Raw genomic sequence first — 23664 nt, 5'->3', positions numbered from 1 at the left:
TATGATCACTAATTATATATAAAAAAATAAGTAAATTATGCAAAACTACTGATTGAAATATAAATAAACTTAAAATATTTTATACATTACAGTTTCTTTTTCTTTTTCCTCGTCTTAATCCCAACTACTTGGGGTCGGCCACCCTTATTCTAAAATTCCACTTGACACAATACAGATTCATAAAAATTATTAAAAATAAATTTACTTTTAAAATGTTGAATTTTTTTATCAGTGTTCTATTACTTATTAAAAAAGTTAAAATTATTTCATTGTACATAAAAACTAAAAGTTTAAAACTTCTTGATTAATTTCATTGTAACGAAAAATAGATATTTAGAAAGTATTACAAGGGTCACTCACGTATGATGAATCAGCGGTTTATATATCATCAAAAGTCCAAAGATATTTTTTGTGTTTCGACCATATGTGTACTCAAAGTTAAACTGACATAATGTGTATCCTTCGATCGCTAAAGCCTTGAAAGCAATCGCCAGCAAGTTTTTACGAATAGCAAATACGTGACGTTGGTACTAGATAGATTGTTAGGCTGGGATTTGGTCCGTGATCTCTCATGTGACAAAACAAAAGACTAAAACGAAGATTGAATGGGAAAGATCTAATGTTATTTTAATAACAATCTACAGTTCTATCTAAAGTAAATAAGATACGATAAAAAACTAACCTGTGGTGTCCCGTGACAAGAAATAGTTTAAATCGAAACTAGCCAAGTAACAATAAATGTTTTTATCTATAACTCTAGAGTGTTATTATGTCAAATTTCTGAGAAAAACACTTCAAACCGATTAAAAAAAATAATAAAATCAAAAAAATGTTGCGTACAGTCGGGCAAGACATTAAACCGAGACTTGCAGGTTAGCAAATAGATTATATTTATATTTTTATTTTCATATTTTCATTTATTGACATTCAGTTTACCTTCTGATTGAGTTCATAATAATTATTTAGGCAAACAAATTCAATTTCTTAGTACGCAATTTTTTTTTTTAATAAAAGCATGTACCTACATACGCAATATAAATAATCTACTCTGGTAGCTTCTTAACTGGAACAAAACATCCGTTTGTTTCTTCTGCGAAAAGGCGATAGAAATTAAAACAATAAAATCGGTAGTATAAGTGTTCGGTTTTGACAAAAGAGGGATGGTGCAATGGGAATCAGTGCTGTGTTGTTGTATTTCGGTTGTCATGAGTGCGACCTGCCCTAACTGGTTTACCGTTTGTAGAAGAGTTTGCGGTGATCGCCAATTGCGTCACTGTTATGCATTTTTTACGTACGAGTTGATGTACGAATCACTGTTTGACTTTATTGTTTTTATCTGTTAAATTCATCTTATTTTGCTAGATGTTTTAATACGGATTACTGCGCTGATATAACGTCCAATGTAATAAGTGTACAAAAGCGTTTCCTTTTGTTATGGAGTTTGTTCTAGATAGAAGCTGAAGAATAATTTGTACACAGTCGACAGCGTCGGGCTCGACCGCGTGTGTTTATGTTGTCAACATCTGTAATTCGTTTTGCATTGTTTGGTTGACGAATGACAAATCAACCTACTGAGGAGCACTAACAATAGATTAAACTATCCATGATTGTTATTATTGCAATGGGCCAACAGCACTAAAGAATACAAAATACAGTCCTCTACATTTTTGATTAATTTTATTTATTTTAACTTGACATTTAAACGAACCTTCATTCGGCGAATTGTCGTCAGAGTAATTATGACACACTATAAGCAAAATCATATTCTTTTTTTGAATAAACAAAGTGATCATTTTTCTCACTAGTAACCAATTTTTTGTAATTTATTTATCATAACTAAGCCGGAAAATATTTACAATTCGTTAACTTATACTACTCTTCCCTACAGCACAATGTTAATGCATGAATTGTTTTATGTTCTAAAACTTAGTTCACAACTTCTATTATAACGTTATTTTACTAACGTTATTTATTAAATATATTATATAATAGATGTAAATATTTATTTGTATTAGAACGTTCATTTCTATGTTAAATCATTTTTTTTCTTGTCTAACATCACAAAGCACTTTTTTTTTTCTAATAATTCTTAAAGGTTGTAACAATAAAACAAAAAGAAACTTTCTGAAGATAAAGGTAACAAAAAAAAATAAAGCAAAAATAATTAACAAGATCGTAAACGTCCAACGTAAAACACTGTTTTAACATTTTTAATTGCAAACGCTCATTAGGCCATGTTGTTTTACTTACTGTTTCGTGGATTAAGAAACATTTATTTGTTTTAAGACAATAACTATTAGTAAACGCACACGAATTTCATGTTAAATTCGTACCTTTTTTACAAAAAGAAAAGGTATATTTGGACGTCGACCAAAACATGTTTGGCACGTTGACCGACTAATACCATATGCTGATTTTTTTTGTAATGGATTAGCTTGTTAACATGGAGATTTTAAACCCAATAAATTTACCTAACATCCCATTTATACTTTAAATTTATTTAAATCTAATGTAATTAACTAATTATTTATTTTCAATATTTTGAACATTCTTATTTGTGTATACAGATTGAAAAAATATAATTAAAAAAATTAAGTATAATTATTTTTATCATAATTTTGTATTTAAACATTTTATGAATAAAAAAAAAAAAATTAAAGTAATGGTTATATCTAAATAGTAATATTTGACAAACACTTTAAAATTAAATTAAATAGAAAAAATCAAACAATTTCAAGATAACTTTTGGGGACTAAAAGGAAAGTAAATTATACAAATATCATTAAAAATATTATTTTTAAACTTAAATTATACACGTTTGATAAAAAATATTATTTATAATTTAAATTTATAAATTGTCTTGAAAATACAATGTAATAAGTTATTTGTCATAATTATAAGCTTTTTATCCAATTGTGTATTTGTAATTGTGCATTTTAACAAATGTGTATTAAATGTATTATTAAAGAAAATAATTCATTGTTTTTTTTTTATCAGTATATTTGAACATTTTATTTTAATTAAAGCTACTAACAAAGAGATTTATTTATTGCAGTATCTTTGTTGAAAATAAATTTTAACGATTAAAACTTCTGAATGTATTCGTGATAAATGTTCTATAATTTAGCCACCATATTTAAAATATTAAATGATTTTAATAAAGCCAAGTTATGTACAACAAATGAATAACAAGTATTTTTGAACCACTGAATATTATTTAAACTATTTTTTTCAGTTTATATTCAATAGTTAACACTTAGCAAATATTTAAATATTTATCTTATGGATATTTGAATGATGATTACAGTAACATGATGTCAAAAATATTTGATATTAACCACTTACATTAGTAACTTTTTTTTTTTAATGAAAATTTTCAAATATTAAAATTACTATCAATCTTATACAATACATTTTATTCGTCGTCATAGATATCTCATCTTCAATATAATTATTATTAAATTATATATTATAACAATGATGTTTTTTCTATAAAAAAATGTCACTCAAGATATATTATGTTTTATGATTCAGTAAGGACACGAGATCGTAATATCGAAATTTCATTCTGTAAATTATTCCTCTAAAATATAATTTAATATATTATCTATAAATCAGTTTTATGATTAATTTCAATGTTACACAATGAAATAATTATTATGTAATCTTGAATTATTACTGGATAATATATTATAGATAGTTGCACTTATTATGAATTTTTAATTTGTCATTTTAAAGATACTATAGTGATTATATTTTCAAATAATAACCATTTATTTAGATATAAATAATGCATTTTTTTAAAATGCAGTAAAGACGCGTTGACCCGGTGTTCAATATGTTCAGAGAACAATAAATAGACAAAAGAATGGGCGAAATTTAAATGTAAATGTTTTTTTCTAAAATAATGTATGATGATTTATAAAAGGTTCTCAAGAACATAGAAATCTTTCGATTGTAATTTCCAAGAGCTAATTTACTTTTTTATTTTTTGTACAAAACCAAATGGATCGGCGCAGGCTTGACTTTTTGCTTTTCGTACATATTTTTATTTATAGATTTATTTTTAGCATGTAAATAATGTCTATTATTGTAAGGTTCTTCTTGCAGTAGAGAAAATGGAAAATATCAGAATAGAATAGAACTGGGATACCTGCGTACCGTGGTATGAAACATCCCACCCAATTGATCTATTTAAGAACAAGCCTTGTTCTTCAGAATTATAAAGAACTTGAAATTGAACAAAAACAAAAGTTTCCAAGAAGTTAAAAGTTATACAAATTAGTTTATTATTTGACAGTCCTGAACTTGACATAAATAATTATTTAACAGTGTTTCATATTTTTAATAAATATAATTTTTTTTTATAGAAAACTAGAAATGTGGTATTAATGTTAAAGTGCTTACAATTTTATAAAACTTTGAAATAAATCAAACACTCAATTAAAATTTTATTTAAACAAACTCCTTTATGTTGAATATTATAAAAATGATAACGGTATTGTTGCAAATAAAATTCATTAACTTACTAAAATGTTATTATAAAATATTATTAAATAAGTACTAGAAAGCATTGTTGACATTTTGCCAAGGGACACTTTGTACTTGCAACAGATTATGGTTTGAATTACTAAATTCTATAAATCAACCTGACATGCTCATAATCAAACATAATGACTGACATTCAACTGTATTTGTATTAATATTAAATACAGCGACAATATCAAATCATTTGCGTATTATTAATATTAGACAGCACACTGCGTAGATCCCAATTTGTTAGAATAATTATTATGCATATACATAGTGTTATATAGTGTTCTAAAAGTAAAGAATCAGATCAATTCTTAAAAACAATGAGAACAATAGAAACCCGTTTCCTTACTTAGTGATTACATTTTGTATTATTATTACGTATACCGCAATAAAAACTAAAATATTTAAATTTTTAGTCATATATATTGATAAAGTATTTCAATAAATATATAGTTTGCACAATTAAAATACTAAGAGTTCGTTGAATACATATTTCAGATACCTATTAGTATTATATTTCACTTATTTCTAATAAGTGTGAAACAGAAACATTTTATTAAATTCTATGGAAACACATTTGTTAATGTATAGAATAATTTATTAAAATTTGTAATGGTACAGTTAAGATATTGTAAAGTAAGATAAGTATTGTAAATATATAATGGCGACAACATCGGATAGTATTTTTATGTTCGATTTGTAGTGGCGACGTTGGTTATGTGTCGCCATGCATCGGAAGTGTGATAAGATGTAATATTGGTAATTGGTTATTGCTTTTTATAATGAACAAATTTTTTTCTTGTTTCTTCCAATATAAATTAAAATGTAACAATATGAAATTCACGATGAATTAAATTTTAATGAGCCATGTTTGAGAAAACAGTGAACAAATGCACACGAGTATCAACTATATTCCAACTCCTAAACCAATGAACACAACATCACCGAAACGAAGGAATTAAGGTCAGAAATTAAACTATTACTAATCATACGCAGCTCATTCACATACTATATCGCACATAAAAATGTATATGTTTATTTTTTTATATGAATACTTGTATAAATTTTATTATTGTCTAACACAGAAAACTATAATTTGCTTTTTATCTTAACAAATTGTAATTAAACCAATACTTTTATATTTATAAAATAAAACAAATATCATTTAAAAAAACAACCCCCAATTTTTATGTTAAATAATCTTTTTTTATAGAATATAAAATACTGAACGAAATCTTATTTATTTTTGTAAACCATCATGGTAAATTATCAAATTTATTGTAAAAAATTTTCTTCAAAGGTTAGTTTTAAGGGATCAGTTGTAAAAGTTGAGAACCCATTACATTACCATTATACTGAGGTGTAATAAGGTGTAAAAAATATCTGTGCGTTATGTTAAAAAAAAAAAACGTCACTGAACACTACTCCGCCAATCACTTTTCATAAACCTTATAACGCTGATATCATAAAAAATAACAATACAAAATTGTTCATTGATCAGTCAAATTTTTATTTGGTTAGTAATTAGTCCATTTTTCAATTAATTATTTAAAAATAGTTATATGTTTCCATTAAAACTTCGAAAGTTACTCTTAAAACTACATTTAAAAAAAGTTTTTTTTTATAATTAACTTGAAAATTATAATGGTTTACAAAACTAAATCAAATTTGATCAATAAATTTATTTGAAAAAATCAATATTTAACAAAAGAATGGAAGTAGTATTTTTAATAAATCACAGTTTTTAATATAAAGATAATTCTTTTAACATTAGCCACTCGATTTCTCATAAAATAATAATAATATCAAGAAGTTTTTCTGATTTTTTTTAGTTTCATGCAACTCTCGATTATCAATCATTAAGTACTTTTTAGAGCTGTTTTTTTCCTTACGAAGGTACAAACTTTATTTTTTAAATAACAACATACATATTTTAGTAGTTTAAATAATGTAAAATAATTCAATCAAGAAAATCAATAATTGATTTATCGTTGACTACTAAATTTATTACAAAAAATTTAGGAATTTAATCCTTGGCTTTGTTAAGTAATATTGATTTTTTGATTTATAAGTAATTAAGTATTTTTCAGATCGATCCCGTATTAATATTTTCATTTAAGAGTACCAACTGATATTTTAATGTGCTCGTGTCTCTTATTTACCTAACATATGTAAATCGCCGAGGTAGCATTAGGGCGCTGTAACAATAACACTGAAATACAGACGGGAGGTCATACAGCATATATAAACAATAAAGACTTATAATAATGAGACAATACACGAAACTAAAGTACAATTGACTTCTTACCATCTTCGTAACACCGTAGCTTTAATAATGAACTGAATAAAACATAACTAGCGGTGTGTGTGTCGCAGTTTACTCTCTGTATGGATTATTAACATCTCTAGGTACCCAAACAGGTTGTACTTTTTTAATATTATTAAGTTTGACATAATAAACTGTATAGTTGTAATTAATTAGAGCGTGAGTATAGGGTATCCCACCGAGATTTACTAATTTTAACATTAGTTTGTATAGTCAAATTAGTAAATCACGGTAGGATACCCTGTATATTAATATAATACGTCCCTTGGTAGTTCCTCTAAGGGCACAGAAATCAATAAAGAACTCTCAGTACTTAAGGTAGACATAACCTAGCCAGCTATCCTGTAGTGGTTCCCTCGGGTTACTGCTGACAGGTATTTGGGTCAAAACCTGTATAGCACAGTAGTACAACTTAAAATTTTAAAAAACAACATACATATTTAACTAGCTCAAATAATAAAAAATGATCCCATTAAAGAAAATGACTGTCCGAGGAAAACTTTTGACACATTATATTGGAAGTTAAACGATTCTAAAATATAGACTGGAAGTGAGACACAAGTTATATCATTTTTCTTATTAGATATTTCTCGGTCTCACTCCACCTCCCACCTAGGTATTAAAATGTCAATAACTTCTGAAATATTGGATCAAGAGTTGTTATCATTCAGTTATTTTCACATTTAAATCATTATCTAAAATATAAACTAGTTAATTATGTATAGTATGATTTAAAATTATTAAATTGCTACTCTTAAGACAAAAGAGGTGGATATCAACAATTCTACGTGGTTGTGATAAATTGAAAATAACATGTATCTAAAGAAAATACAAATTATTTTATTTTTATTTTTTGATCAATTTATTGACTAACGATAACAGAATCACTCTGTATATTTAATATCAATTTTCTAAACAAATAAATTATTCTTCATCTTAATACTATTCTGTATTTCATTAACTTACTAACATATTCATTCTATTAATTATTATCTATAAAACTTGAAATAAAATATGAATATTGTATATAAATATTAACTAAAAATATTTTTAAATAATTACGTATACTAAATATTGAACTCGCTCAACGCTTATTTTTGTATTTTAGTCTTACATAAAAAGACGATGACTTAATGTGAGGTTTATATGAATAAAGTAAAGAAATACCAGAGTGGAGTATAATAAATTATATTTTATCGAAATCAAATAGGTATAAATTCGTGAGACGGCGTTTTATTTATGCAAAATAAAGACTTCTGTGTATTAACTTCAAAATCAGTTTTAAAATTACTTATTACTAAATAATACATTTTTTCAATAGTAACAAGACTGTCAAATAAAAAAATGTTTTCAGTAATTAACAAAAAAAAAAAAAAAACTCATTTATATAAGTTTATACACTTAAAATAACAATTATTTTACTTCAAAAAATGCCATCAGCTCTTTAAAAAAAAAAATTTCAAAGCAACTTGTAATTAATGAATTTCTATGACAACAAAAATTAAAATATGAAGTTAACATTAATTGTTTCCATTAATTTTTATTGTATTATTATTAAATTATTCTTGTTTAAATCAGTAAAAACTTTTACTACAAACATAATAAAATTATACCGAGAGCACGTATTTTAGAGAAAAAGTTTCCTTTAACTGAATTGTAGATTTTTGACACGGTAAAAATGTAATCCATTTATTATGTTACATAACAGCGAACGTCACGTTATTAGTTCATGCTGAGAACACATACACGTCGGATATTGCTTATGTGTATTGTAGTTGAATAAACGTCTTGGAGCATTTAAAAATAATACGTGTAAGTTGAGGATTATCGATTTTAATTTAAAATTTCGATTATTTAAATACCGTGTCAGGTTCACCAGATGACTGTAAAAATAAAGGAGCGAATGACTCTACAGTAATTCGTCAACGTCTTTCCAAACACCAAAATCGTTTACCGCTCGTGATTAATCATTATTTTACATCCGTTTTCTAACCACGTGAGAAACTATATGGGACCACAAACACCGGAGGCGGTTGTTTAAATTAGTTAACATTTAAACCTTAAAAAAATCCTTGGTATGATGCATTAAAAAAAGTATTTTCTATTATTTTTTAACCGAAAAAATAAGTGTTATATTGGTGCCGTAAATGTAGAAATACAGTGGCACACTCAAATGGAATATTTTTGAGAGAGTTATGAACGATTATTGTTCATGTTATCATAGGTTATGTACCCATCCAAAACTAATTCTACTTTTAGATAGATAATGAATAAAAAACTATGAAAATTATATAGAATTTATGTGTTTAGTTACGCATATTTTGCCAATGTTTATATTGATATTCAGACTGAGTTATTGTTAAAATTTCTAAGAATTGGAAATTTTTTTTCTCTTAAATCATGTTTTAAGATTTTTATTGTTAACTCTTTGTCCACTCATTTATAAAACAGATACCGAACGTGTATTAGTAACTCTACTTAAAATAAATAATTGGGTTAATGATTAAAATATAATTATTTATTAGTGTTATTTAGTTTAAATTTATTTTTTGATATTTTAACTAAGATAAATTGTGTTAATAAGTAGTAAATAAATGTTTTTAATTCTTTTATTGTTTGTTATGCTTTTATATCATATTCCTAAAATTATATTGTTAAAAAATCATTTAGAAACCTTAAGTAATCATTACCTTAATTACCATAACGGTAATTAAGCACGCTCGCAAAATTTGCTTTCACAATTTATTTGACGACAAATTTGTCATCTAGATAAGTTTGATTAATTCTGTTTCTTCTTTTAAGCTGTGTCGAATCTAAAACAAGAAGAGGGTTAGTGAGGTATCTCCCTCGAAATATCCAAAGTTTCTCATACTAATGAGTATTTAAAAATATATTTTGGTATTATTGAATGTTAAACTATAAGACTTTTAATAAAATATATAGAAAAAAATTAATTTGAACATTTATATGTTGATAGTTGCAATTACTAAGAATGGTATTAACCTTATGTGTCAATTTATATGTTCTCATAAAAAAAATTACCTATTGTACTATAATTATTTCTCGTTTGAAATTCCAAATTCCAAACGCTTATATTTATAACACTTGAGATCTTTTTGACAATTTATACATTTTACGATCCAATTTTCAAATGTATTTGAATATTCAAATATATTTTTATTAATTTTGTCACCATAATATTATGTTACCAAAAGTGTTATTTATTCTGACTATATTTAATATACTACTAAAACTGCATTTTAATAAATTTCGAGAAAAAATGAGACATTAAGTAACAGATTTGCTTGACAATTAAACTATCTATTTATTTAATATCAAGAAAAACCCCGGCAACACTAACCTATACGTTTAATGTTTATAATATTAATTATACACATTATTTGTTAATACTCAGCACAGGTCTACACGAATATCAATTTTGAATATTACCCAATAAATCCACAACATTATAGTCTTTTAAAAACTAAATTTGTTTCAGGCTATAACTAATTACAATCGACATTTAGTTAATAGCCTTAAAATAAAAACAAATTTTCTATTAGTAAACTTTTTAATTCATAATATTAGATTTGCGTTCAACATATTTTTATTACTTGCTATAATGTTCCAATTAGTAATTATATTTATTTAATAAATCATTTAAATATTTATTTGAAAATATTTTTATTGCAAATGTAACACCTCCGTTAATTTTTATAGGCTATTTAGCACGATGTGTATTACTAACACTGAAATATTTTCGACTTTTTGAAATTGAACCGATAAATCTTTACGCCTTTAGGGAAATAAAAAGGTGCGAAATAATATTTTTCAAAGATGTCGACAGTAAAACTATAATCAAGTAAAAGCGAATACTGACCTGTAACATGGGCAACATAAAACACAGAAACCGACCGAATATCCAGTTCTGTACCAGCAAAACCATCAGCGAAATAGGCAGCACGGAAACGCACTCAAGCATGCCAGTTAATGCCAAGTTGGCCACGTACACGTACACCGGATCGGCTGCATAGAGTCGTTTGCGTATGACAATGGCCAGCACATACGCGTTACAAAGAGCTCCGGCCACAATAAGCGCACTGTACCCGCAAACAAATGCCAAGTAAGTGTGTCGAACGGACGGCCGCAGTTGTGGCCGATTAAAATCAGTGGTATCGTTCCGAAAGCCCCTCAGGTAGTCGACAATCACAGCTATCCATTTGTGAGGGATCTCATCCAATTGGATAGGATTCAACTCGATCATTCTACAGTTGATGATCTCCTAAACACACGAATAAAGTACATACTCTATGAATACGTTTAGAACATGTTGTGATGATTTTTAGGATTAGACGTCAACAGAACAGACCATTTTTATTAAAATTTTATAAAAGTACTATTATTATTTTATATATAAGAACGAAAAATGTGAATATAGTTGTGAATGACATAAAATTTTTAAAAAAATCTCCAAGTCAACATTTTTTTAACTAAAAGATAAAACATTTAAATACATTGATAGAAATGTTCTTATATTTTATTTAAATGTATGTTCGACTATTTTAATATACGAACAAATTTATAGTGATTTTTTCCGATTCATTTAGGAAATATTACACCAATGCTCTCTAGGTAATTTTTAAAATCTAATAATGGGTCTGATAAAAGAAACTTGAATACTCCGTCACCTAAAAGCTTCTACTGTACTCTAGATTATCTAATCGTGATGATTTGTGATGATTCCTAATAAAAAATTAATTAATTAATGCGTATTATTACCTCGTGTACTTAGTAGAGATTCATGTTATCTTTATTGAAAAATATTCTTTAACTTTAGATTTATAAATGTTTGGCAGACAATTGCCGGGAGTTTTGTTATGAAATAAAATAAATTTTTAAAATTGTGCGAATTTATTGAATTTATAAATTGTCAGCTTACTGTATTAGTTTATCTTTAAGTGTCCAACATTTCCCAGTTTTTCCTAATTATTGACAGATGTAAGGAATATTAATTTTTTTGAATAGTACTACAAAACTCTCTATTTATTATTTAATTATGTATAAAACAAATAGGGAATTTTATTTATACGATAATATTTTTTTACTTAGCCAGGTTTTGTTACCACAGCTGTTAAACTTACACTTTTTTTGATAGAGTTGCTATTTTAGGATTTCATATTCATTAAAAGGTTTTATGAGTGAATAAAAAGAAATCACTTGTATTTCTATGCTTCGTCAAAATAATATATTGTCAATATGTATACAAAGACCCTTTCAATTTTGTTTATCCTGATATTGAATTTTTTTTTGTTATAGAAAAACAAAATTTTATAGGTATAGAACTACTTTTTTAATACTGGTGTATTATATAAATTTTTTATTTTATTATTTTATTTTTGATTTACTTGTTATCAATGAAATTCATTAGTTCTAAAGGCAATACATCTCCTATTGTTAAATATATTTCACAATATTTATCAATATTAAAAAAGAAATTATAACTATATGATTTATTATAAATTATATTTTATTTATTTGTTTAAAAATGTTTATTATTTGAGATATTAGCATTTAAAGATTCAGAGATGAGAAGCGAGGTAAGTGACGCTCTATATAAACCATTGTAATGGTACAGTTTAGATGAAATGTTGTAAATGTACTATTATTGTATTATTACTCGTATTATTGTATAATATGCGGCAACATCGTGTGGGACTTTTGCATTCGCGTTATGTGGTGGCGGCGCTGGAAAAATGTTGTCATGCCTAACAAAGTGATAAGAAGATAAAATAGTTGGTTGGTTATGTTTTAAAAAGAAATGAAATACGTAATGATATCTGTTTATTAAAAAATGAACACGTTGTTTTTCTTTTCTCTCTAAATAAAAACTAACAAGTAACAATAAGATTTTTCATGATGAATTAAATGGAAATATCAACAAACAATGTTTGAGAGAACAGCGAATAAATACGCACAAATATCAACTATATTTGAACTCCTACATCAACGAACACTTCATCACCAATACAACTGAAATTAAGGTTAGAAATATAACGACCACTAATCGTACACATACTAAATAGTACATAGAAATAAATATGTTTATTTTTGTATATATTAATATTTATATAAATTTTAAATTGTTGTTTAATACAGAAACGAATAAATACTTCTAATGTTAACGAATTGTAATCAAAACCAATTTTTAATTTGTAAAATAAATTAAATACCATTTCACCATAATACACAAATAATACCACTACTACTTTACACACCCCTTCACCTATACCGCAAAATTATATTAAAACAAATAGTAGTACAACAAAATTGATTAACAACATTTTATTCACTCCTTTTTTCGTCTTATAGTACAAAAATAACTATAGATTCTTATTTAACTTTCATAAGTTACGCCTAAAATATCCTTAGAAATAGTTATATTTTTACAAAAACTCAATATTAATAATGGTTTATAAAAATACATGAAATTTTATTCAGTATATTTTTATGAATAAATCATTATTTTACAAAAAATTAGATATAGTATTTTTATTAAACGACACTGTTCACTGTATATTAAAACATATTTCATAAATCATGTGCTATAAAATAATATTTTTTCAACATTATTTTTAATGATAAAATGTATTTAGGATAAAACGAAAATAAAAATACACGAAATAATTCAACCAGTATAGTGTAAATGTGTTGGTAAAAAACATTACCTACGCATTTTGTTATTGGTTTAAATATCGGTCGAAAACGGATAAATTAACTTGACAAAAGATCTTTAGAAAAAGCTGCCAATCATTATTTCTTCCTTCGTGATAAAAAAAGAAATAACTAGTGATTGGAAGTAGCGCACTACTACTATTATCGAGAACAAACTACTTTTTTTAGAAATAGAGTTTTTAACAGCGTCAATAAAATGAATGAAGTAGTTTTTTTCACTAAGAAATATACTTCACTATTTCATACTATAGTTGTATTTTTTATGTGAAAAAATGTCTAACAAAATTTTTAAAAATAATCAAAACAGTTGTAATCACTATTCGTCATTCAACTATTTATAAAAAATACAATATAAAAACACAGCCAAAGATAATATTATATTAAATCATCAATATTACGATAATTAAAGTAACGTTCTTAGAAGACATAGATTAAATTTGAAAAAAATTTGTGATAAATTAACCAATTTATGAAACCAATAATGATTTCACATTATTTTCGTGTATTTGTATTCCTCGATCAATGGCGTTTATATGAAGGGCTCGTTTACCGTCGCAATCGTGACAATCTAATTTTTACTCAGAATGAAGTCTTTAGAAGAATTTGAGCAAAAAATAATTTTCTCAATAAACCCAACCGAAAAAAAATTCTAAAAACGAACCTGTCTTCTAGTAACCACACACACCCTGATACATGCCAATTATATCGAATCAAATATAAGCCAAATTTAGCTATCACAAAATTATTGTCTTATATAGAGTGTTCAGTAAGTAGGAAACGGGTTTCTATTGTTCTCATTGTCTGCACCAATTGGTCTGTTTCCTTACTTATCGAACATTGTATAAATATAATACGTTTTCTTTTTACTTTTTTGTCTCTCTATCTTAGCCATTATATGACTTTATACATCAAAATATTTTTTAAATACCTATTTTAGTTGTCTTACTTTATTTAAAATGATGGATTAATACTATTGATATGTAATGTTTATATACATTTTTACATATTGTTCTTAATGATCTATATATTTTATGTAACAAAATACAATTTTAAGTGTCATTCTATAGCAGTGGTAATATAAGCAAATTTTTCAGGATTATATTCAGCCTTTCCTACTCTTAGCGGTTCCATTTCTTTATAATAATATTAAAAAAAACCAAGTGTATACTTTTTCCCGGGGTAAATTGTTTTTATAAATAAAACGAAAAGTATTGCAATACTTTAAAAAGAGTGTATGTGATACCATGGCTATATAATTAAAAAAGCAGTGAATTTGTATTTTACATTTAGTTGTATCGGACTACCGATAAAACTAAAGCGAATTATCTTATTTAGGATTTACGCAGACACAACAGTTGAGAGAAAATAAAGAATTTAAAGAATACCAGCCACATAACTTGTGTGATAACTGTATCACCAGTCATGTGTACAAGCCTACCCGATGCTTGTAGTGTCAATGGTGTAAGGACATTATCACTCAACTCTAGACCGGACTCATATAAAAGTGATAGAATTATAGTTGTAAAATTAATTTTCGAGGATAAAATGTTGAATGTAGTAAGTGCCTATACACCACTAATAGGATGTGATGAAATAAACAAGGAAGTGTTTTGAAGAGAGATAGATGAGGTAATGTAAAGAAGAACTAATAATGAAGATGCGATGATAGATGGTAATATGAATGAACATGTCGATAAAGAGAGGAGAGGATATGATAGAGTACACGGAAGGTATGGTTTTAATAAAAAGAATGAGGCTAGATAAAGAATCTTGTATCTTGCAGTATCGTGTGATCTTACTGTAGTTAATAGTTATTTTAATAAGAAGAAAAAACATTATATAACTTTTAAAAGTGGAAGTAATAGATCATACATTTATTATTTAATGTTGAAGAGAGAGAATGTAAAGCGAGTAAAAATTGTTAATTTATCCCAGGCGAGAGTCTTACTACACAGCATAGACTGATGACAATAGAATTGTATATGGTATTTATAGATTTGGAGAAAGCGTATGATAGAGTACCGAGGGAGGTTTTAAAGTAGGCATTAATAAGACAAAGAGTCCAAAAAACTATATTATTATAATAGAGAATCTATATGAAGGCACTTGGACCAAGGTTAAAATTATGGGTGGAGTAACAGAAGATTTCAGGGTAAGAGTAGGAGTGCAACAAGGTTCTGCTTTAAGTACTTACATATTTTCTAGCGATAGATGAAATTACTAGAGAAATACAAGGACAGGTACCGCGGTGCATGTTGTTCACTAACAATATAATGCTAATTTGAAAATATAGGATAAAATTAATCAAAAGCTAGAGGCGTGGATATCAGCTCTTCTAAAAAAGAGATTAAGAATAAGTAGCAGTAAGACAGAGTATATATAGTACGAATTTAATCGAGAAAAACACGAGGAAAGTGAAATGAGGAGATTAGTGACAAAATAATTTGTACAAAATAACGGTGGTATTGACATAGATTTAAGATACAGGATTAAGTGTGGGTGGATGAAGTGGAGAGAAACGTCTAGTGTGTTATGCGATAAGAGAATTTCAATAAGGCTAAAATGTAAGTTCTATAAAACTGCAGTGAAACCAGCGAAACAGGTATGGTTCAGAGTGTTATGTGGTTGACAAGATAATAGAGCAGAGAATGAGTGTAGCAGAGATGAGAATGTTTAGATAGATGACTGGAGTGACTAGAAAAGATAGAATAAGGAACGAACATATAAGAGGGAGTATAGGTATAGCGTTAATCGTGGATAAGATGAAAGAAAATAGACAAAGGTGGTTTAGTCATGTTATGAGGAGTGAGGAATCGGAAGCTGTGAGAACAGTTATGGAAATGAATGTTGTAAGAAAGAAATTATTAAAAGAAAAGGTAGAGGAAGAACAAAAAAAATATTATGGATATTATGGAATGCGATATAAGGACGGCTAATATCTACGTTAATGATGTAGGAGATTGTGTCAAGTAGAAATTTAGAATAAGGATTGTCGACAACGATTAGTGGGATAAAGGCAAGGAAAAAGATGAAGTTGTATCTGTAGTCCAATACTTTGAAATTAGTAGCAATTTTCAACTGAAAATGGACCATCACAAAATAATACTTTCTATTGAGACCTTTTCTTAAAAGGAGGTGGCGAAGACCCTTTATAGACCACTAATCTCCTAAAGAGATTATAGGAAATCCGTAAAGTAAAGATTACATAACATTTATTATGATAAAATTAGGTATTTGTTAAAATCTAAAATATTTAGGTTATAAAATTTAAAGATTTTTCAAATATTATCAAGTACAAAACGTCATCGTAAGATCAAGGAAGGAACCTATTAATCAAACAATTTTTAAATTTGTTTAAACTAAATTATTTAGTTTTTGTAGAATTGATTGTTATAACGATATAACTCTTAGAATTAAACATTTAAACTTTAGTTTAAGTATCTCTAAAATTAAATGGTATGAAAATAAAATTTTTAAAATGGCTAAAGCACTCTACCCCTATTGTTATAATTTTTTTAATAACGGAATATTTCAAAAACTCATTTCATTGATAACTAGAAAAAAATGGTATACTAGTTTTTTTTCACTGAAAATAGAAAATTTGCGATGCATGCTTTTATTATAGTTATGTTTTATGGAAGCCCAATATAGAGAACAAATACGGTGTTGTAAAATATAGTAATTAATATTTCTTAAATTCAATTTAAAAAATAATAACTTCGTTAAAATTCTGAAAATGCTTAGTGTTTTTAAAAATTATCTTAATATGAATATTAATATTATAATTTTAATTCAAAGGCTATTGCTTTTGAAATTTTACAAGACGTATGTTAAACAAGTTTATTTTTTTAATCAAAATAGCTGATTTTGACACATTTAGGAAACTATATCAAACTATACACAAGTTAACAACAAAGTGTTTTTCGTAAAAAAAGCATTCTCCTGTTTTGTTTTATATCATTTAAACAGTACAATGATTATTATTTATATAGACATATAATTTATATATGGTTAACTATTTTTTATACCGAATAATTAATTTTTAAAATAAAAATATACAGAATGCATCTGTATATTATATAATAAAGGATCACGATCTTTCATCGTACACAACATATGTATAACAACATACATATTTGACTAGCTTATAAAATAGAAAATTATCTAATAAAGAAAATAAAGGATCAAAAGTTATTAACAATTTTATATAACTAAAAAAAATCCTTAGTTAACTATAAATCAATCACTCTGTATGCATTTAAAATTTACACAATGAAAGAAATATTTAATGAAACATTTAAAAAAAATGAATTATTTTTTTTACTTTTAGTAACCTATAATTAATTGGGTTTATTAATTACTAAATAATTGTTCATAGATTCAGGAGTTGAAACTATTGAGATTTTTATAAACGATTTTGAAGTGGCTCCCAACAAAAGAAATTAAGATTTCAAGTTCCATTAGGGTTTCTTTTAACTCTTTTGATAATGATTTCTGTTCTAAAAGGGTTCTAGTTAATTAAAAAAAAACATCAATTATTATTATTATTTTTTTTTTTAAGGTACACATAACAGATATCAATTTATACAGGGTGTTCAGTAAGTCAGGAAACGGGTATCTATTGTTCTCATTGTTACAAACAATGAGAACAATAGATACCCGTTTCCTGACTTACTGAACACCCTGTATATTACTTTTTATGTTATTATTTTAAACACACTGAATTATTTTCTTATCAAAAAAATAATTTTAAAATTAAAAATTTATAAAAAATATTAATTTAAAACTAAATTAATTACAATTTTATATAGCTAGTTTGAGTATTTATGTATATTATAAATAACTAAAAAGTTATCTGAGTGGTTATCATTGAAAAATATTCTATTAAAATTATTTTAAAACTATTTTTATTACTTAAAATATATTATAGAAATGTAATATATAATAATAAAATAGCTTTTTAATTTTTTAAATAATTATACATTAAAAATGTATTACTTGTGGCTAATATTATTTTAAATTAAAACTATTAATTTATAACTGAAAAGCATTAAAAATATTTAACTCATAAAAAAAAGAAAAAATACTAAAAAATTCGCGGTTACGTATTTCGATAACAATGTTTCCATTATCAACAATAAATACATACTAAAAACCTTAACTGAAAAAAAACCCTCAATATACTTCTAGTGGCGTAGGTTATTAATTTTAGTCTTTGAACATAATATGAAACATTTAGAAATAGATAAAGTATTATAAATGTAAAATTATTTTATTATTATTATTATTCATAATAATAAAACATGAATAGGCTATCGAAAAAAAGTATTTGTGTTTGATACATGATTTGGTAGTTACCAATAAAAATTCAACACTTCGCAATTAATAGGTACCTCGAAGATTTACGATATTAAACTTGCATTGATTAGAATAGCTTACATGTATACTTTTCTAATAAAATTCGCGACTTCAATCGAAATATTTAAGATAAGATTTTTGTAAGATGAATAATTAGTGGATAAACAATAAGTTATTAGTCTTAAATCAGTTAACCTTAACATTCTGTTACATATAAACGGTATATCGGATAACAAAATTATTAGAATAAAATTATTTATAATTTTTTTTTGTAACATAATATTAATATTAAAGCATAAAATCTCATAAAGTTAAAAAATTTTATCCTGAAACGGATGTAAAATATTATTTAAATACGTACATTATTGAATTTATTAAACTAAAAAATTGATCTCTTTATGATAATTAGATTTTTCAATAGATTCCGAGAGTGTATGTATTAGCCTTAATGAGTCAACTTATACACATTTAAGTATTCATTCATTTTTATTATGTATATACAGGGTGATTTTATTATCACAAACAACTTAATTAAACATAATAATATTTTTAATTTCTTTTTTTTTAGAATCATGATCTTCTTAATTTATCAATGAAGATGTATATATTATTTTTATCCCTTATATCTTATAAAGGTGTTAACTTTATTTTAAAAAGCTTATTTATTAGATAATGATCAAAATAAGAAAAATATTATTGACATTAAATTATATTTACGTCTATATTTTGGGAGATATTAATATTTTAGTGATAAAAATGACAGCACCCGCGCCTCATCTTTAGTATTTACTTAGAATTGTTAATAACTTCTGAAATACTGATCCAAAAATTGTTATTGACCATTCATTTTCTCAATTAGGTAATTTAAAAAAAATATGTTAATTAATCATGTACGTCGTCTTCCTGAAAAATAAAGTTAACATCCTTGTAAAAATTAAGGAAAGAACATTAAAATTACTCAATGATTAATAAATTAAGATAAACATGTACCTAAAAGAAACTAAAACAAAAAATTATCAATATTATTTTAATTTTTCATGTTAATTAACTGTTAATAAAAGTATCACTTTGTTATATATTTATATATTTTCTTCAGTATCTTGCTTGACATTTTATTTTAAATTATAAATAATTAATTTTGAACTCTGATATATAATTGTGAATTTCCACTAAATTTTAAAAATAAGTTCATTCTATACTAGGCAAAACATACTGACAGCTTTTAAAGTCCTTTGATCAAAAAAAATCTACAACTCTATTATTGTAAGCATAAAATTTCTGAGTAGTATACAAAAAATATTATATTAGGTATAAATATTCGTTGACTTATTTGTTGACATGATATACAAAGAAATATTTATGACATAAAATATTACATTCGATATTTCTTATAAATGTACGCATTGTAATAGTTGTCAATTTTTAATATAACTGTGACTGTACAAACAAGAGGATACATATAATAACAAAATAAGACATTTTACTTTAAAAAGTTTAATCAAATCACTCATACTTTTAACATAAAAGTAAAATGCTGAACTCCAGTTTTACTAAGTGCACCTGTGGCTGTATCGTAAGTAACCAAACCCGTATAATAAGCAATTATTTAAAAAAATGATACGAAAGATGAAATTACACAATAGAGCACACACACTAAAAAAGGCACATTCGCCGTTATTTTATTTATTTTTATTTTAGTGTAGTAGAATGACTAAAGTTTTTATTATATCTATTACTTCCACATCGAATAGGTAATGTTAGTCAAATTATTTTTAATCTTAACAAATCATATTAACTAGTTATGTGAAGTGAATTTTTTACATAACTTTCTGCTGTTTCAACATTTAATAGTTCTTATATTTATTATTTTACAATAAACAAAAAATCCGTATTTAATCTTAATAGTTTTATCATAAATCTTTTAATTTTAAATTAAGTATCAAAAATGTTTTTCTGTATTATTGATACCTATTTTTAACTTCATTAATAACATTTTTTTATATTTTATTCAATGGAAATTACTAAAAACCAATTAGTTTTAATTATGATCGATGTTAGTATTTAAGTCATTTTAATTGATTATCGCTAGTACTTATTGAAACAACGCAGAAAACTGATGACGTAATCGAACCAAAGAACAAAACAATTAATGACAAAAGTTTTTGTAAACTTCAAGCGAAGTTTTGAAGTGGGAATGAGATTAATAAAATGCACAATGAATGTCTCTGTATTACTATTTTACAGTATTTAACAACAAGTTAAAACAAAAAATAAATTTAATATTTATTGTTATAACATTTTGTTATACAAGTTAAAGAAAAACGTATATTTGTTATATATATATATATACTTAAACTCGATTTTTTCAATATTAAAAAATAAAACTTATTCCTCGCATTGTCAGAGTATCATCTATTATAACTATTGATCTTTTCGTAATTTTTTTTTTATTTTTTTGTAGGCTGCGTTAAAAACATATGTTTTACTATTTAACTCTAATAAAAAAAACTTTAACTTAAAACTATACTATCAAAATAATTTTTTCTCGAAAAAAATTTGTCGGATCTATCACAATTTGAGGAAAAGTACTTAATGAGCTATTGGAATATTAATACATAGAGTAGGCAGATACAACCCGTACTGGTGTTAATATTTTTATAATAAATGGTATACTTTACCGCAGGAATTTTGAAAAATACAATTTTTTCTTATTATTATAGATAAATTATACCAAATAAGTTTTTAAATATAAGGATACGATTTATTAAGGGAACTTGGTCGAACTACAAATGTTTAACGAAGCTAGTGCAAGCTCCCCTAGTTTCTATTAAGCCCCCCCCAGATAATTATCAAAATGAATTGATTGTTAAGTAGATATTATTTTTTAATGAGGGAAAATTAATTGAGCTCTCTCCCCCCGCCCCTCAACAAAATTACAATCCTTCCACTATGCTTACAACTATTTAAAAATGGCATAAGATTGAACGAGAATATAAAAAAATGTTTTAAATACTTTGAAACAATTAAAATACATTATTTATACAGTAGTTAATATATAATTTGTTGATTTTATATTTGTAATTTTTAGGAAACTAGTTTACGTGTGATAATTTTAAATATTTTATGATATTTAGTGTATAAATTATAAACCAAACAAAATGTATAATAAAATAGTAATTAGAGCATCTGAACTCAGTTCTTATTATAAGTAGCTTTGAGTTGCGATTAAGTATCTACTAACAAAAAGCGAGACTTAGGAAATTATATAATTTGCTGTCTTAACAAATTATAGTTTCGAGGCGAATCTGAGAAGGTATTAATTTAACCATGATGTGTTTATTTATTTAACACTTTATTTGAAATGATTTATTTCAAGTCATTAATTAACTAAATTATATACAGAGTGTTCAGTAAGTAAGGAAACATGTCAATTGTTATAAACAATGAGAACAATAAAAAACCCGTTTTCTTACTTACTGAACACCTTATGTAATATAAAAATCTAACTAAGAAAACAATTTTTTTCTGATTACATTTCTAAGCATGTGTAAATGTGTAATACCTAGAATCCTAGCATAGATAGTTAGTAGGCATGTCCAAGTAAGGCATAGTTGATTAGAGATAGGCAAATTGTTATTAAGATTAACTTGAGTTTTTGACAAAGTAATTAAATGAACATGACAGAAGTGATGATATCGAATTCTAAAACGGCCACTCAAACACAACTTCTTGTTGTTAGTTTGAATCAATAGCTCCGGGTTATAAACGAGTANTGCAAATTGTTATTAAGATTAACTTGAGTTTTTGACAAAGTAATTAAATGATATCGAATTCTAAAACGGCCACTCAAACACAACTTCTTGTTGTTAGTTTGAATCAATAGCTCCGGGTTATAAACGAGTAGAATTGGCACTCGGCATCTCTCTCTATGTTTAACGAATTGAGTAAATGAAATCACAAACAATATAATATAAGTAGTAAGAACATTATAACGAATGATTTTACATAACGTATTTTAAAATAAAAAATTTTGTTAAAAAAAAATACAGCGAAATAATAATTGAATATAAATACTTAGATCTGAGACTAATATCCTGAAAGTACAAAGACACACACACATATATTCTATACATTTCTTTTTGTTGGACAAATCTAAACAGTTTTATTCAATATATATTTAATAAAAGTGTTAATCACATGGCAAACTTAATAAAAGAGAAACGTAATTTTTATATTATGCTGCTAATGATTTTTTTTTAAATAAAAGTTGAGACAAGATGATTCATTTAAAAAAAAAAGTTGTACATCAAATTTTACAGTAAACTACAAATAAAAGTATAGTTAGCTATTTAATTAACATTACTCTTTTAAAATTTTATTTCGACAAAATTACAGATATTTCTCCAAAACAAATCATCCAAATTCACATTTTTTTTTTTTGTAATTGATAAAATTAGTTCTTTAATTTGAGCATATATCTTAAAAAAACTTTAATTAAAATAAATATATCATGTTTATTTTTACGATAATTTTTTTTTTTATTTTTAAAAATAGAAATCCCATATACTTACTTTTCGAAAATTATAGATGATTTTTACCTATTAGTCACGGTACTTTGAGCTTTTAGGTCATTTTAGCCAAAACACTCCGGAGGAACTGACAGGTGAAGCTGACAAGGACCCCCTGAGCATGACGATCGGATACTACACAAA

General features: G+C 25.4%; 1 protein-coding gene across 2 annotated transcripts in view; it reads right to left on the bottom strand.

Annotated features, from left to right (window-relative positions):
- LOC126906863 (prolactin-releasing peptide receptor) overlaps positions 1-23664 on the bottom strand; it is a 78967-nt gene extending 55303 nt beyond the window's left edge. For both annotated transcript variants that reach the window (XM_050687767.1, XM_050687768.1), the window contains exons 1-2: positions 23524-23664; positions 10743-11144 (exon numbers count right to left, since the gene is read on the bottom strand). In XM_050687767.1, coding sequence (XP_050543724.1) covers positions 10743-11126 — 384 coding nt within the window. In that variant the 5' untranslated portion in view covers positions 11127-11144; positions 23524-23664. The remainder of the gene's footprint in view (positions 1-10742; positions 11145-23523) is intronic.

The sequence above is a fragment of the Daktulosphaira vitifoliae genome, unplaced genomic scaffold (genome assembly GCF_025091365.1).
Source record: "Daktulosphaira vitifoliae isolate Bord-2020 unplaced genomic scaffold, ASM2509136v1 Scaffold_5, whole genome shotgun sequence".
Lineage (NCBI taxonomy): Eukaryota > Metazoa > Arthropoda > Insecta > Hemiptera > Phylloxeridae > Daktulosphaira > Daktulosphaira vitifoliae.
This window is presented reverse-complemented; position numbering and strand designations above follow the sequence as displayed.